This window comes from Notamacropus eugenii, chromosome 3 (assembly GCF_028372415.1).
Source record: "Notamacropus eugenii isolate mMacEug1 chromosome 3, mMacEug1.pri_v2, whole genome shotgun sequence".
NCBI classification, from domain to species: domain Eukaryota; kingdom Metazoa; phylum Chordata; class Mammalia; order Diprotodontia; family Macropodidae; genus Notamacropus; species Notamacropus eugenii.
In genome coordinates, this window is record NC_092874.1 from 89,925,871 (window position 1) to 89,943,208 (window position 17,338).

The following is a 17,338-nucleotide window of genomic DNA, read 5'->3' on the forward strand; positions in this document are numbered from 1 at the left end:
GGCAATGTTTTACTCCTGTTTTGTGATGAGGAGAATGTAAGCTGGATAATTCCATTCTTTCCATCTGTTTAAATCTGGAGGTAAATTAAGAGTATTCCTTGGGAACTCATTTCCTTTACTCTCTAGGATGGAGGCTGGAGAACTACACCTAACTGTTTTACTAAGTGGATGTGTGTTGAAATTCAGTTACCTACATTAGCATGAGCTAATATCCAGAAAATGATTTTATCCCCAATTCAGCATTTGACTTTGTAAATAACTGACGACATCTAAAAACATGGCCCTTTTTCCCTTTAAGAAGAAAATTCCACAAGCACAATCATTGGTCTTGAACCTTTTAATAAGTTCTTGAAATAATAGTAAAAAAAAAAAAAATGCAAAAAAACAAAAAATACCACACTGTTGAAAACTTCTGTATCAATGTGAATCTTCCTAAATGTTCAAATTCAGAATAGTGCAAATTTTGTTCATAAATTTTTACAAACTCAGATCACTTTGGTTTGTTTACTTGCTACAAGTATTGGCAAAAAAACAACTTCAGATTCACATTTTAGCTGTATTAAACCTAGTAGGTACAGAATAATTTCCAGTTTAACTGAGAAAAATAAACACTTACTGCTTATGCATGATCAAGTATAAATTTATATATTTAATTACTGCATGTTGCTAATTACTTCTGGTTTTGAAAGGAATATCTATTTTGAAAACAAAACATTTTCACATCACTATTCATTTTCAATTTTAGAATATTTATAAGGGATCCTTTACAAGTTTAGAATCGCCCCACTTTTGCAACTTTCCTCTAAAGTAATCAGTTACAGCTTTCCAGAGTTTTGCACCAAGAGCATTTATATTTTCCTCAAAAGAGAAAACAAAAAAGGACCACTACATAAATATACACACAAAAACCACATTCTTAGGCTATCTAGCCCAAGATTCCACTCTGTTGACTGGTGACATCAATTTAAAGGGACAACCAATGAATCAGATGTGAAAATCACCTTAAAATTTAAAACAAACCTAAAACATTTACACGGCATAATACACAAAAAAAAATCAATTCATGTGAGTAAAAATTACAACTATACCATAACCACAAAACTGGAGTTTCTCCAAGGATTAGGGTTCAGATGGAAGGCACAACAATAAAGTTTCTTTTCGAGTGAAAGAAATTATTGCTGAATTTTGCCTCCATGCAGTATGAAATGCTGAACCCTTCTCTCTTTTAACATCTCACAGGAAAAAAAGAATAAATATTGAAGAGAATACAAGGCTCAGATTGGTTTAATATACATTGCACTTTAAGTTAAGACCCAATAGTTGCAAATTAGGTCTAATGTGGTCTATGCCATTAACTGAATACATTGTGCTCACCAATATAATTGATATTTAGAAACACCAACTGTTTAACGCAGTGGCATATGCACTCTTCTTTTTACAAGGCAATCACAGATTGCAAATCCTATAGGGCTGTGGAAAAGTTGCAATCTCTATTCTATAGTAACAGAGAAATACAGAAATAATTTCGGCTCATTTAGAATGAAGCAAATGGCAGAGATCTACAGTCATGGTCAGATCTCTACAGATCTCATAAAGAATTACATCAATAGAGGTGAAAATGTCAGCAACATACCACACTGTACAAGTGACATTTTCCATTGCCATGTGCTTCCAGTAAGATTGTCTACATAAAACTTCACTGTTAGGATAAAAAGTATTGTTGATATACTGCCGATATACATGAGTGTATGGGTGTGTATGTGCGCTACTGCAGCATTAAGATGAGGGCACAATTCCTGAAGCATTAAATTAATGCTCAACCTGACACGGATCACCTCTATTTATTTTTTTTGAAACACAACCCTATTTTTAATGTTCTGGATAAATATTATTCCTGCTACACCATACCTCACCTTTGTCAAGCACCATCAATTCTACATTTTGGGCACGAATACAAAAGGAAGAGTTTGCAATTAAACTTTAGTTCAAGGCTTTGAAATATGGCAACTGTTTTAATAACTTAAATGAAATCTAATACTTGAAGTTCCCTAATGCAATTTAGCATTAAATCTTTTCAGGGCACAGCCAGGTAACAAATGCTTATGCAGTAAATTAAGGTAAGATTTCAAGATAAGCAGTTATTCTTCCACTTGGCTATTCTAAAATGGAATATTATTCCACCATCTTTGACCCCACCCCACCCCACACTTCTGGCTCTCCCCCAGGTCATTCGTGCAGTTGGCCCAATCTAAATTGATTCTTCAGGGTAAAAAAAGATCTTCAGTTACAATCCAGTATCACAGATTCTCTTCCCAAATTTGCTTCGATATTGGCAACTGTGAGTCTGAAGACTTTAGTCATTATGTGGCTTTTCAGGGATACCCTACAAAGAGGAGAGAGAGAGAAAATATATAATGTACTCCATATTTTTTTACTTTGAAACACTAGTGATTTGAAACATGCTCTGCTGATTTTTTCTTTTTAAACATAATACATGTAGATAAAATAGATGAATGATAAAACTGATGATCTAAAGTTGGCTACTATTAAAGTCTGATTATGCATATATTTATATAGGAGCAATATTCCAAGTCAATAAAGAATACACCAGTGAACACAGTGTGGGTGGTACTTTTAAAAACTGAACCCTACTTCCCTGGCTATGTATTTCAAAGAAATACACTCTTTGAACCCATTTATTCACTTGTAGTGAAGGGAGATTTCTGATAGTTTATTTACTAACATGACACTTGTCAGATCTATTCCTCTCACCAGGGGAATGAATCAGTATTACGAAACAGGATTAGTTTTATTCAAACTATTTTATATATTTGTACTCAAGGAGAACAAAGGACTCAGTGTTAAGATAACATTTCCTGGAGAACCACATCTTCAATGGCATCAGGATGTTAGTAATACCAAGAAATATTGGGACGGTCATCCAAAAACTTTTGCCTGTTGATGACTGTGTTTTAGGAGCACACAGATAGGACACTCTAGTAAGAACAAGAACCATATAAGGTACAATACTGCACTATAAATTGATAAGCCTGAGGATCATATGGGAATCTACAAGAAGGGAATCCTATAGAAAGGGAACAGGTTCATCAGCAACTTCTAGAACTGTAAGTGGTCACTAAATTCAAGTAATCTTACATCAACATAAAAAGGATTGTACATGTTCTGTGGGAATCACATGAATATGGCAACTTAAAAGTCTTCAGAAAAGCAGTAAAGTCCAAAAAGTATAAAATAAGTCTCACAATTGGCTTCTTAAAGTTTCATCACATCACCTCTAGACTGCACATTAACTAGAATAAGATATCATATCATACAATTCACTAGCAGAGAACTGATGATTTGTGGCCATCCCGCATGCCTGGAATTCACTCCTTACTTTTTCCTTAAGAGTTCCTCTCTTCCTTGAGGATAAAATTTTTCTTATCTCCAACAACCCCCAGCCCTCATCAACTGCTAGTGCCCTCCCTTCCAAATTACCTTGTATTTAACTGCTGTGCATAGATCTGAACGTATTAGTTTTATATTTATGATGCTGTACATATTTTTATTATGTACTTGATGTCTCCCTCATTAGAACATTAGTTCCTTGGGAGCACAGATGTTTCACTCCTTGTACCTGAGTCCCTAGGACAGTGCCTGGCATATTATTAGGTACTAAAAAGATTCTTGTTGATTAATTAATGAATTTCTTTTTTGGCAAGATGGGTTCCAAGAAGGAATGACAGGAAGACATCTTAGCAAGTTCTATAAGAAATTCTATACAGACAACTTAAACACAATTTTAGATAACATAATAGCACTGTGGAATGACAGACCAACAAGAGACAAAATTAGCCACCAGCGATCAGAGATGAACAGGCCATAACCATTTACAGTTTTGAACAATAATGCAGAACAGTCTCTATAGAAATGGTTATAGCCTTAAAAGAAAGAAGTCTTCATGAAACCAAGGTGGAAAAGACTTCTGGTTAGGGTATCAGTCCTTTCTGCCAAATCCACAAATTAAAAAAAGAAATGTAAACCTTATCTCTGAAAACAAAGAACAGTGGTGTGGGGGTGAAGCAGGAGAAAAAAAAACAGATGAGAAAACTAGCTGGACCCATAATGTAACTGACACCAACTTCTAGCTTCTAGATATTCTTCTCTACTACTATTATTCTTCCCTATATCACCTGTAAGGATTAACAGAAAAAAAAAAGGATAATGGAGAGGAGTCAGGATTTTCAGCACTTTAAAAGAACCAAGAAAAAGAGGGAGGTTGAACCCACTGGAGAAAACCACTAACATGAAATCGGCCTTGCTTTGGGTTCCTCTAGTTTTTTTTTTTTTTTCAATTAAATTTCTCTGCAAAATGGGTGAGCTACTAATATATCTTTAACCTCTTTTTTCTTATCTTTCTTACTACTGTCCAGTTCATTCTAAAGGTCCTATTTGTTTTAAAAGGCATTTAAGAATTAATTTTCAGATATTTATATTATATTAAGTTAGAACAGTTTTACCTAATGAAATGTATGAAATTGAATTAGAGAATAAACAGAAAGATACCCTGGGACAAAGAACACATGATCTTTGTAAACAATTCACAAAGTCTGCCTAAGTTAATGAAAATCAAATACACTCCATATCACTAATTCCAGTATGAGTTCATGAAATGAATGACCCTAAACATTTTAAGGAAAAGTGGTAAAATTTTGTATTTTGTTTTAATACAAGTAGAGTAACTAACTTTTATTCTTCAGCAATTAAATAAAAAAGCCATAAAGAGTTCAGTTAATTTTTCTGGTACATTTCCCCCCCTTCAGAGACAAACTGTAGGCAATAACTTAAGTGATCCAATTCAAGTACTTTCTGCACATAATTACAAAAATGAATACTGAAAACTATCTTTACATGTAAGTGTAAATTATGCGAGTAATTTTTATGAGATATTTTAAAAATTAACCATGCATGTGCACTTTAAGATCTTGATGTGCCTGATCTTGCAAACTGAATTTAAAGGATCTACTTGAATTAATAAAGACTACCCAAATCTAGAAGAAAAAAGAAACAAACAAAGTGTTCCCCTGACTTAGCCTCTAAGAACCCAGATAGATCTTTAAAGAGTGAAGCTACCATTTGAACACATGTAATTATTCTTTCACTAAAAAGACAGGCACTGCTAGCTCACAGTAGTATGGAAGTGGGTGCTTGAAGTTGTGCCAACAGTGTAATCCCTGGCAGGTCTTACCAAGTGTGAAAGGCTACCAGTGGTGGCACTAGGGCCAGCCTACCTATGTTCAGATAAGATCACCACTAGACTGGGGGCAGGGTGTTGCCTTTTTTGGCTATAACAGCTTAGGAAGACAATGTACTGAAGGACATAGTGATCTGAGTTCGTGTGAGGAAAGCCTTCACTGAAGAAACTGCAGATCCTTCCAACAGCACAGTATTACAGTCTCCAAATTCTATTCATTTTAAGCTACTGAAAATACTGCTACCATTAATCTTGAAGTTCCTGGCTCTCTTCACTTCTCTGGAACTGATACAAGGCTAGGACATGCTTATTTTTGCAATATATACTACACACTATGACCAAATCTGGATATATCACAAAAATCCCACTGCAATTCTATTCAGCTGCTCACAAATAGATATCATTGTTCCCATCTAATTGTTCGCATTAATAATGTTTTCCCTAACACACTATTTAAAAAAAACTAATAACAATTGTGCAATGATACACTTCTGTTAATAAGAGGGTCTCTTTCAAGGTCATACTTTTTTTTTTTGTCAGAAGCTTCATTAGCAAAGGCAGAAATATAGGAGGATTACAGAGGCATTTAAAAATTGCTTAAACATCTATTATATTTTGGAATTTGATACTTTCTTCCTCTCTTCTAGGACAGGTGGCTGCAGCCCCTGGACCCTTACCCTCTTCTCTATAAACAGTGCTCCTTCCCCTTACATAATTCATCTGCATGAGCTGAGAGTCCAGCTCAGTCCTAAGGCTGACCAGCCAGGTCCTGGCATGAAGAAGTCTGCATACAAGAAAGCATCACTTCCCCAGCACTGAGTAAAATAGAACTTTCCTCAAATCTCTTCATGTACAGGCTTAAACTATTAAGCTGAGCTTTGTTAATGAAGGTATTCCAGTAAGAGACACCTCAAGTTCCTCCAATAACTTAACCCAGGGTTTTTGAATTGAAGGCATGCTCTTCTCACTAAGCTGTGCTACGTCTCCACTAATGTTGTCGAGTGTTCTACAAGGTCAAATTCTGATGACTGTTTTTTCAATATTTCTTGTTAGGCTGGATGTTATATAAACAACCTTGACACTGAGTAGTTAGAAAATGAATTTTATTGGAGTGGGTAAAAGAGGTAAAAATACTGTAATTATCTATTATATTTATTGCTAGCTATTAAATTACTTGAGAATTTTCCAACTAATTTCTAATCCAAAAATAGTCATTTCATCTAAGTTACTTTGACCATAATTCTGCCAGCATGATTTTCTCTCCCTGTTCAGTTTGTTAAGATCCTTTATAATGCCTCTTTTACATTTTGTATTTTCACTGTCAACACCATCAGCCCATCATTATGCAGTGGAAAATGGTGGATAGTCAAAGAATCTGGGTTTGAATCCTACCTCTGTCCTTCACCTGCTGAGATCTTAGACAAGTCACCTCCTATTGGGCCTCAATTTCCTCATATTTGAAAAGGAGAGCCTGGACTAGGCTCCAGGACTTAAGTCCTGGCTAGCCCAAGATCTGTGATTCTATGAATATTACAAGTAGCCTAACTGTCCTCTTTCTACTCTTCCTCAGGTTACTCACATGAATACCTCTAGGACTGGTGATTTCACGAGTACTCTTCCAGTCCCACTTCCAACAAATCATTACAGATTTTTAACTCTTCCGGACCTTAACAAACTGCTTTTATAAGTTGCTGGCTCAAAAATTAGCTAACGTCCAAACTCCTAGTGATGAGTCTCACTAAACTTAACTAGGATGTCTCTTTGACAACGTAAATACAGTACACTGATAGATCAAGACTCAACGTCATTTCATCTTGGTATAATCTTTCAAAGCTTGTGCTGTTAGCATAGCTTTCAAAAGCCCAGAACTACTTACATGCCTCTATGAGTCACTAGAGTAGGGCTTTAGTTGAGGTCATCAATTAGTGTTCTTAAAGTACTCTTTTGTTATCTTCCCACTCAAAACCCTTCAGTGGCTTCCTGTTATTACCTACACAAGATAACTAGTCTAGTATTCAAGGCCCTCCATAAATTTTCCTCTACAGTCTCCTACTCTACCAAATAATCTAAATAAATCTTGCCTTCCAACTAAATTAATCTATTCTTTAATCTCCAAGCACACTATGGGTAATCTTGCTTCCATGTCCTTGCTTTCATGGCTCCCCCTATCTTGGGTGTCCCTCTCAAATTCCCTCTTCTCTATTTAATTCCTAGCACTGCCTCTCTCAATCACCTTAGCTCCACTTGACCAGTTAAGCTTTCAGGGCACCCACTGTCTGTAGTAATCATCTCTTATTTAACAATATCCTCTCTCCCTCCTTCTTAGATGTGTGGGTTACAAAGAATTAGCAGCCCTATAGGGTGCTCTTGACCTATAAGGGCAGGGTTGGCTAAGTGTTCAATACGTATATGTTTTTTTAAACAGTGAATGATATTGGTCTAATCAAAATATTTACATTTCCTAAAATCTGCCCTGAGTATGCTCAATTATGTTACAGGCTATCAGTAAATTCTCAACAACAACCAAAAAACAAATCTGAAATCAATTGAATGCCACATAGCAGTGTTAGAGAAATAAGAGAACATGTGAAATCAAAGGACAAGAGGGCATCAAAAGTCTAGACAGGTTGGCAATCACTAATCTAATATTACAATTTATTGATAAAAGCTATTAAATGTTATGTTAATAAACACAAACTGCTTGATTATTTGCAGTGCTTATATTTATATCTTATAAAGTATATAAAATTTGAGATTTAATTTCCATTTAAGTCTTCTATTCTGGTTGCATATAATATTCTAAATTCTTTCCTTAAGTTTTCTGATTAAAAAAAATTTCTACAAGTCAAAGGAATGGGTCCTAAGGATCTTAGTATGCTAGAAAATAAAATTATTTAATGACACAGATACCTATTTTTAATCTGAAAGATTGTTTTAGAAATTGTTGATTCTAACTTTACATATGATATCATTAAATGCTGGGAAAACTCATGCTTTCCTACACTAACCTAATAACCTTAACTTCATGAACTGTTGCTACAGAATGGCTTAAAAACATATTGATACATACATATATATACATACATACATACATATATATATGTATATGTCCATCACTCGAATTCTAAGTCTCATTAAACTTTAATCAACAGGTCAGCAGAAGGCTGTGATAATACATTTAACGAACACTAAGTAGTAAGTAAGAACAGCAAAAAAACCTTTTCTTGTAGTTATAGAAAATAAAGAATTAGGCTGAAATAAAAAAGCTTGCAGATTACAGAATGATTTTATTTATCATACCATAGCCAGCTGTCGTCCTATGTTTCCTACTGTCACACCTCCTGAGAAAAAAATACATGGTAGCCAAGAACGGATATAAAGAAAATCAGGAGATGTATACCTAGAGCAAAAAAAAAAAAAAAAGTTTTTTATTAAGTGACTTACATGCCAATTCCACTAATATTACAAAGCTACAAGGAAAAAACTTAATTCAATTCAATATGAGGCAGATATTTTAAAAAATAAAGTATTACTGAAGACTACAACTGATTCATTAGAGCCAAGCATAGAGCTTTCATGACTGAACCACTATCTTATGAAAATTATGCTTCACTGCCCAAATATATTTCTGAACAGCAACATATTACATACGTGAGAGATTCAGGAACAAGGCAGAATATCTTTGCAGAATTTCATGCCACGTGTATGAGGTAAGTGAAATTAGGAAAGGCTCAGTTGAAGCATATATAGCATATGAAAATAAAAAACAAGTTTCAGCATTCTAAAACACAAGTAGCTTTAAAAAGTTAAGTTTTAAAACAACATACTTACTGATAAACACCATTATATACAAGAAACTGAGTGATCAGGGTTGCTAGAAATGCTATTGTAATTCCAAGTCCAAGGCCACTTCTTGAACGATCAAAAGTCCACCAAAGGCCCAAAGACAGTGCTGCTAAAGTCAGTGACAGTTGAACATTATTGGCAAAATCCAGTTTCTGATTATGTGGAAGTTAGGGAAAAGTTTACTACTTATTTAAAATTTAAGAGCAACTTCTTGGCAAACTACCTATATTATACATATGCTTATGACCACAGACTTTAAGAGCTGAAATCACTTAGTCCAAATCCCTTTTTAGATTAGACAACTGACAGGAAGAGCTTCTTTTCATTTATTCAAATGCTGGGAGCCAAACACAGGTCCTCTTTGACTCCAAATCTAGTATTGAGTTTCATTTCTGGGGGGTGGGCACAGAATAACTATTTAAGCATTCATTGTGAAATTTTTTACCAAACAGAAAAAAGTTCATCAATAGACTGAAAGGTCTTATTGGACACAGGGCTATCATGAATATCATGACATTGTGAAGTGTCTTAGCAATTACTGAGCCCAAAATTTTGTTTTTTCAAAGTTCTTTTCCTGACGTGTGTTTGTGTGTAATTCTGCTATAATGTTTCTATAATAAAGCAACAAGCCTTAAAACCAGGTTATATGCAATGCTGTTTTACTTTTCCACACCAATATTAAGTTAGAAGTGACTATTTTAAGAACATATCTAAATGAGTATTTTATGATACCAAGCATATACACAGTTCAGAATAGCATCAAGGAATAATATTTACTCTAGAAATCTGTATGGACAGCAGCTGTATACAGTTTAAGACAGCACTATAAACAGGGACGAAACATACATTTTATTTATGATACTCATAAGATATAGAAAACAACTTTTCCTTGTAAGCAATGCTCTCATCACTGAAATGAGAGTAAGAATTGTGATGGTACCTTTAAACTCAAAAACTCTGGAATAATCTAGTTATTCATTTACCATGAAAAATCAACATTCTGGCTTGGCCTTCCATAGGCAGGACCAAGCAGTGGCCAGAGTAGAGTGAGGATCTTCTGTCGGTCTACTGCACTTACTTCAGGCACTTATTACTGCACTTGCTTGGGCAGTTAGGTGGTGCAGTGAATAGTGCGCTGGGCCTGGAGTCAGAAAGACCAGAGTTCAAATCCGGCCCCAGACAGATGTTCTCTGTTACATCATGTTGCCTTCCCAGCCTGAAAGTGCATCTAAAAGAGATTTCTTAATGGATTCATTAAATTCAACTACATACGACATCTACAATGTGGATTTTAAATCACCTTAGATGAATAAATGAATTCGTTGTGCTAACTTGGGCAAGTCACTTAACCTGTTTGCCTGAGTTTCTTCATTTGTAAAATAGGGATAAAAATAGCACCTATACATCCCAGGGTTGTTGTGAAAATCAACTAAGATAAACAATTGTAAAGTGCTTAACTTAACATAGTGCGTGCTACATAAATGTTAGCTACCCCTTGACAGCAAAGAGCAATTCTACCTTCAGTTCCCATTATTCCTCAGGAGTAATCATGAAATAAAATTTTCAGAGCTGGGAAATTTTAAGAACATCTAGTCCAGAGGTGGGGAACCTGTGGCCTTCAGGCCACATGCGGCCCTCTATGTCCTTGGGTGCAGCCTTTTGACTAAGTCCAAATTTTACAGAACAAATTCTTTTATTAAGGGGATTTGTTCTGTTAAGTTTGCAATCTGTATATGGGCTACACTTGAGGACCTAGAGGGCCATTTGTGGCCTCAAGGCCACAGGTTCCCCACCTCTGATTTAGTCATAGGATTATATTTATAGTTAAAAGGATCTAGGTCATGATAGTTCAATTGTCTCGTTTTATAAATGAGGAAAGAGAGGCCCAAGAAGATTAGGTGATTTGCTTGAGATTACATAAAAAGTCAGCATCAGAATCTTTGTCTTTAGATTCAACCAATGTTCTTTTCACTTCCAAGTCTGGAAGTGTACCTAAGAAAGATTTCTTCATGGATCCACTAAACTCAACTTATTCTAGAGGAATAAATAAATATTGCATCACAGACAAAAAAGCAATACTTCATTCCCTCAAATATACCAAAGAATCTAATAACTGACACCTCCAAATCTAAATTACTCAAGATAAACTAAGCAACACATTTCAAAATAAAATATTCTAAATATATTAACCAATGGTGTCAAACTTACATAGAAATCAATTTCTGAGTGTTGCATACTGACTTAGAAAATCACAAATTAACATTAACTATATTGTATAATACTTTTATTTAACATTTCCCAATTACATCTTAATCCCGTTTCTTAGAACTCTGGAGTTTTGTGGGTCACTCTTGGCAAGTCTGACATGTTTGTATTAAACCAATAAGTTTAGAATCACTCAAAGTAATTTAGTCAGAGATCACTTTGAGGATTAAAATATACTGACAGGCTCCAAAAATGCCAATGTGGGGTCAGGGAAGATTTCCTTCAAAATAAGTCAAGTTTCACACCAATACATGATTTCATATTTGAGAGATTACAAGAAACCAATGCTAGTAGGGCAATTTTTATCACACAACCCCTGTATAGCCTGAAACCATATTTAGGAGATCCTGCATTAGATGATCTCTAGGGTTCCTTTCCAGTGCTATTATTCCATGTGGTAGCTTGCATTCACTGATTTGTATGATCAACTCAAAAAAAAAAAAGTAGCTCTGGGGGAAAAATACCTCTCAAAATTATTCCCACCCCACCCCCCAGAACATTTCAAGGATACAGCACTTGCATGGTTAATACCAACAAAAACTGCTATGCAGCGCATTACACTGGCCCACTCTCTCTTAAACTTGTGAGGTTCTCCAAGGTGACTGTCAATACAGGGATAGAGCAAACCAACAACAGCTGCATGGGAAAAAGAGTGGAAAAATACAGACTATTAAAGAACAGTGTGCAATATTATCCAAATAGTTCCCTTTTTAGAAGTATCTGATGTTACACCTCAATGAGACTCTAAAACTCTAATAATCTGAACTGAAAAAAATCCCAAGAGATAGCTGTTTCTGAAGAATTTTAAAAGACCATGCCATCATGAAAGAAATAAGTCATCATACCTGATTAAATTAAAAAGATGTATAATTGAACAGATGTGAATAGGAGGAACCAACTGAACCGTCCTATGCTCAAACTGTCACTCACTTCTAAAATTCTATGAACTATGAATATAATGCAACAGGTCAGAGAAGGGAGAGAGATCATTGCAGAGTAGCAATGGAAGACTTAACGGAAGGTGAAGACTTACAATTGGCCCTGAAAGATGGACAAGATTTCCATAAGTCAAGACCTGGTCACACTTATCAGCTGTATGACCTTGGGCAATCCTCTTGCCCCTCTGAGTCTCCAACGAGGAGTTTGAACCTAAGGACCCTGAATCTCCCCTTAGGGGTTAAACCCTCATCAAGACATTCCATGAACATGAAGAGCTGGGACAAAAGCATGAGAGTCAGAAGAATTGTAACATATGTTGGGAGTGAGCTCTGAATAAAGGAAAAGATCCATGCCGGACCTTTTATTCAGGTTAAATATGTACTTTTTGTTCATTTGTGCCCAATTCTTTATGATTCCATTTGGAGTTTTCTTGGCAACATTCTGGAGTGGTTTGCCATTTCCTTCTTCAGCTCATTTTACAGATGAGAAAACTGAAAGAAAAGTGGCCTGCCCAGGGTCACACAGCCAGGAAGTGTCTGAGGCCAGATCTGAACTCAGGAAGATGACTCTTCCTGACTCCAGGCCCAGAACTCTATCCACTGCACCACCTAGCTGCCCTAAATATGTATAGTGGGCCAAAATTATATATGCCCCTGAAAGTTGAATGAAATTTAGGCTTGGTGTGGTAAGAAAGCAGTTAATTAATAATATTATTTTGGGAATGTTTTTAGAGAAATGACAAATATTTGGTAGAAAGTGAAAAATTTGTATATGTCATCAAGAAGATGGCATACCATAGGTATCTGGAAATACCAGGGTAACTGAATGACTTTCCTCACTTTTTAATTGGATATCTGGTATTATGCATTTGGCCTTAATTACAAAGACTCTTTATAAAAAGTCTCTAGTTTAACTGTATTCTACGATTGATTTTAGTCTGACTTAAGTATAAACTTTTATATACTCCAGAAAGGTGAAAATGTATTATAAAATACTATTGCATTATGTTCTTGGTTCTAGATTTGTCCATAAGAAATTAACCATTGTCTCCCTTATCAAACAACCAAACAAAACAAGGGGATGTGGGATATGAATGAGGAATTATGTTTTGGCTTTTCTGGAATGTTACTACTACATTTGTTGAAGGAAAAGCCTCAGTTATATTTCATCTTTAGTTTTTTGGCTCAAAGTATATTCTCATATGTTATATGCTCACATCTCCACAGTGCTGAAATTTCAAATCTGGGATTATTCTTAAAACATGAAAAGTTATTTTTTTATTTTTAAAGAAAAGGGCAATTTAAAGCAGTCACATAATATTTACTTGTGTTGATAATCAGGAATAGAACTTTTCCTCCCTGAAAATATAGCTAGGACACATGAAACTTAAATGACACCATTTTTTCTTATTAAAGCACTCTACCTATCGTTTAAGATTCATTGTAACCCCCTTACCCCATTTTTATTTGCTCTCAGCAACACAACTCTTATGAGAATCTTTATTTTCCGTTGCATTAAAAATGATTCATCCCTCACACAAACCAACTTAATGACTGCAGTCAAGTCCCTTAACTTCTCAGGGTTCCCAAATAAGTTTAATACACTATGTTGTAGAGCCAGCGCCATTCTGCACTGGTAGAGGTAGTTCCCCTGAAGAGTTCCCTACTGCCAAAGAAAAATCAAGTCACTTACAAGGCTAAAAACAAATCCTTAAAAATACAGATGCAAAATCAACCTGATAATAGAAACAAATGTTTTATTTTTAAAAAACCACAAGTTTTAAAACTGTTTCACTCATTTACCTGAGCTCCATTTTTTTTATTGCATCATTTGCTGTATCTTTGTTAAAAAGATTTTAAGCTTAGTGGTTCTAATCAAATAATACAAAGGCATCCATGTACTTATTTTACAAAGTCATGATACAGTTCTAGGAAAAAGGCTTGGCTTTTGGCTGCAGTTGACTGGGCTATTTTGGCATAAGGAAATGCCGAAGTTCCTCCCCCAGCAACCTCCTTCCAAGCACATGTGACTGACTTGTTTTCAGTTCTCCAGCAGTGTAGCATGTTCACTCAGGGAACCAATAGCAATCAAGTATTGTGGCTCACCAGTTCTAATGCAGGCCAATCACAGGGCAGCTAGCTCCTGATGACACATGTCTGCTGCTGCACTAGAATCAAAGGTTGTCCTCAGGCTGCCTGAGGGAAGTAGGAAGAGGCCACATCATAAGTACCTGTACAAGTATCTTATCTTCTTACCTCATCTCCATCCTTAGATTTCCTCAAACTTTGCCCCAGAAGCTCTTTAGACTAGCTCTTGAGGTTTGGAATTAATGTCATACTACCTTATTAAAATATATGATTTCTTGTTACCAATGATATCTCAACTGTGAGTTACAGTTTTACTATGTAAAACTGGCATAAATTTTTCCCCAAGTTATTCCTTGTGGGCAAGAGTTAATTAAGCTTGCCATCTTCATCCATTATTTGTTTATTTGGAGAGTTCTACCACTACTTACCAGCCGCTGTTCCACAGCACGGAGGAACCCACCAGGCAGAGGAAAAGATTGTGGCAATAACTTCTTCTGGGAAAAGTGTGACATTCCTCTGTATCTGAAGCAAGTTGAGGACCAGAGCTAGGAAAACACCGACTGCAAAAAGCACCACACTTCGCTGCACCAAATGATGGTGCCAACTGTTACTGGGGGCTCTACTGCTGTTGCTCTTGGTGTCAGTGTTCCTGTTCCCGTCTGTGGCTTCAGTATTGATGGTACTTCGACCCACCAGTACCAGGGAAGGACTGGAGACTGAGGGATTTAGCATGTCTCCCACTTTCTCAGTCAGCCTAGCAGTGCCAGCACTCAGGCTGTTTTTATGCCTCCCTCTGGTAGCGCAAGAACAACTCCAAAAGTGTTCGTCTAATCTGGGCATCAGTCACTGCCAAAGGTCTTGGAAGAATCTCCTGAAAGAAAGTAGAGAAAAGCCAAACACTGACATAAACTCAGTTCCAAATAAGAAAAATGACTTCAAGGCATCTGATACCTTCTGGCCCTAGGGATTTGGATTTCTGAGGTTAATTCTAATTCCACAATTTACTTATATATTTGATTGGACGGTGGAACTGGAAAAGGGCTTCCAGATGATATTGTCCAATTTCCTCATTTTGCAGATAAGGAAATTTGGATGTGAAAGGCAAAGAAAGAGTCTAAGCTAAGACTAAAGTTTCTTGGTGGAGGGATTGGGTATGGTGCAATTGACGAGAGAAAAAGAACCACAGAGTTTCCTCTGGCTACAAAACGGACATACAAAGTTACAAAAAGGTCTGTTCTGAAATCTAACGGGATCCCTAGCAGGGTGCGTGAAAGCAGGACTGCTGTAACATTGGCAGGAGGGAACTTAGGCAAACTGCTTAGCACTCTCCCCCCTACACCACCCGTCCGCCCCAACCAAACTTCTCTGAATGTAAAGCACAGGTACTTCCCATGGCACCACGGGCAGCAGCCATCCAGCTCTGGGGAACCACATCGGCTTGACCAACCTTGACTTCTACAAGCCCATCAGGTCTATCACGCGTTAGGAAAGGGACATCTCACTTTCCCAACTGGATTGAAAACAGCCCCATTCTTTCCTTCCCTTTGTTTTTAATGACAGGTGCTTTTACTGGCCTCGCCAACCTTTCCCTCCATCCCGCAGGCTTTGGGGGCAGGAAGCCAAAGAGCATTCATTAAACCCCTACTCGCTGCCTGGCAAGGCTGGGGATAAAAAAGGCAAAGCAAAAGCCAGTCCGAGCCCTGGAGCTCTCCATCCAGCGCCCTACAGACGGCTGGGTCCGGGGCTGACCGAGACCTCGGGCTCGGGAGGGGCGCGGGGCGGGAGGGAGGGATCCAGGATGCGGGCTCGGGGCACCCCCGACCCCCGAGGCCGCGGGGCCGGCCCTCCCGCGGGGCCCGCCTTACCTGCTGGAGAGGCGCAGGTCCAGCGGCCTGCCGGGCACAGGAGGAGGAGGACAAGGAGGACAAGAAGGAAGGGGAGGAGGAGATAGATGAGGAAGATGACCGGGGATGGAGGTTGGAAGAGGAACAGGAGGAGGAGGAGGAGGATGGACCGCCAGGTCTCCAAAGTTTCGCCTACGAGCGTCGGGTCGGCGCTAAAACGTTTATATCGCCACGCGCGAAGCCCCCGAATCACGTTACCAAGTCCCAACCTACCCGAAACCAACTCGGGCCCCTGCCACGGCCCCTCCCTCCCCGCGCTGACCGGGCGAGGGGGAGGGACCACTCCCGCGGCGGCGGTGGCGGCGGCGGCGGAGGCGGCGGCGGCAGCAGCGGCCACAGCCACGGCTCGGGCGGCCTCCCCGCCCCCACCCCGCCCCCCGGCTCGTCCCACCCCGTCCCGCCCCGCCCCTCCCGGCTCCCGCCCCGCCCCCTCCTCGCCGGGCCGCGCTCCTCTCTCAGCCTCTACTGGAGTCTGAGGCCACGCCTCCTTCTCCCTGCCAGGTAAACATTCGGTCTGGTGAGGCCGCCCCAGCCAATGGGAGGCAGGCGGCCCATATGACGTAGGGGACACACCACCCGCCTTTCCAACAGACAGATACGAACCGCCGGGGCGGCAGCGGGAGCCGCGGGCCCTGCGCTGGTGGCGAGGGCGGGGGGAAGAGGGGGGTGCCGAGGAGGCGTGGGACCCGAGCGAAGGGAGAGCGTTGTGATCGAAATTGGGGGGAGGGGGGAGGGTGAGGCAGGAGGAAACAGCGGGAGCGTGCGCTTACGCACGCACGCGGGCCCAGGGCTGGAGCCCCGCGTGCTGGAGCTAGGGCGAGGTTTGAGAACAGAACGTTGTGAGGCCGAGCACCGGCCTGACTGCAGGCCCCCGTGGGGTGGGATGGGGGCGCGGCAGGCGGCCGCTGGCAGCGGAAGGGCCGCTTTCTCTCCCCACCGCCCCAGCTGCGCGCGCCCGGGCTGTGTGGCCTCATTGGCACGCCTCGCACCTGGAGGAGGAGGGCAGCTTCTCCTCCTCCCGGCCTTGGCGGGGAAGCGTGACT

General features: G+C 38.9%; 1 protein-coding gene across 2 annotated transcripts; it reads right to left on the bottom strand.

Annotated features, from left to right (window-relative positions):
* Window positions 1-322: 322 nt before the first annotated feature.
* Window positions 323-16,644, bottom strand: INSIG1 (insulin induced gene 1). 2 transcript variants are annotated; one of them, XM_072652128.1, is made up of 6 exons: window positions 16,509-16,644; window positions 14,820-15,262; window positions 11,877-12,001; window positions 9,086-9,252; window positions 8,555-8,654; window positions 323-2,383 (listed from the first exon to the last, which is right to left on the bottom strand). In XM_072652128.1, exons 2-6 carry the CDS (start codon window positions 15,229-15,231, stop codon window positions 2,354-2,356), a joined length of 834 nt encoding a protein of 277 aa, XP_072508229.1. In that variant the 5' UTR covers window positions 15,232-15,262; window positions 16,509-16,644; the 3' UTR covers window positions 323-2,353. The 2 variants fall into 2 exon arrangements, with proteins under 2 accessions (XP_072508229.1, XP_072508228.1); XM_072652127.1 differs by lacking the exon at window positions 16,509-16,644 and adding an exon at window positions 16,257-16,394.
* Between the last annotated feature and the right edge of the window lie 694 nt (window positions 16,645-17,338).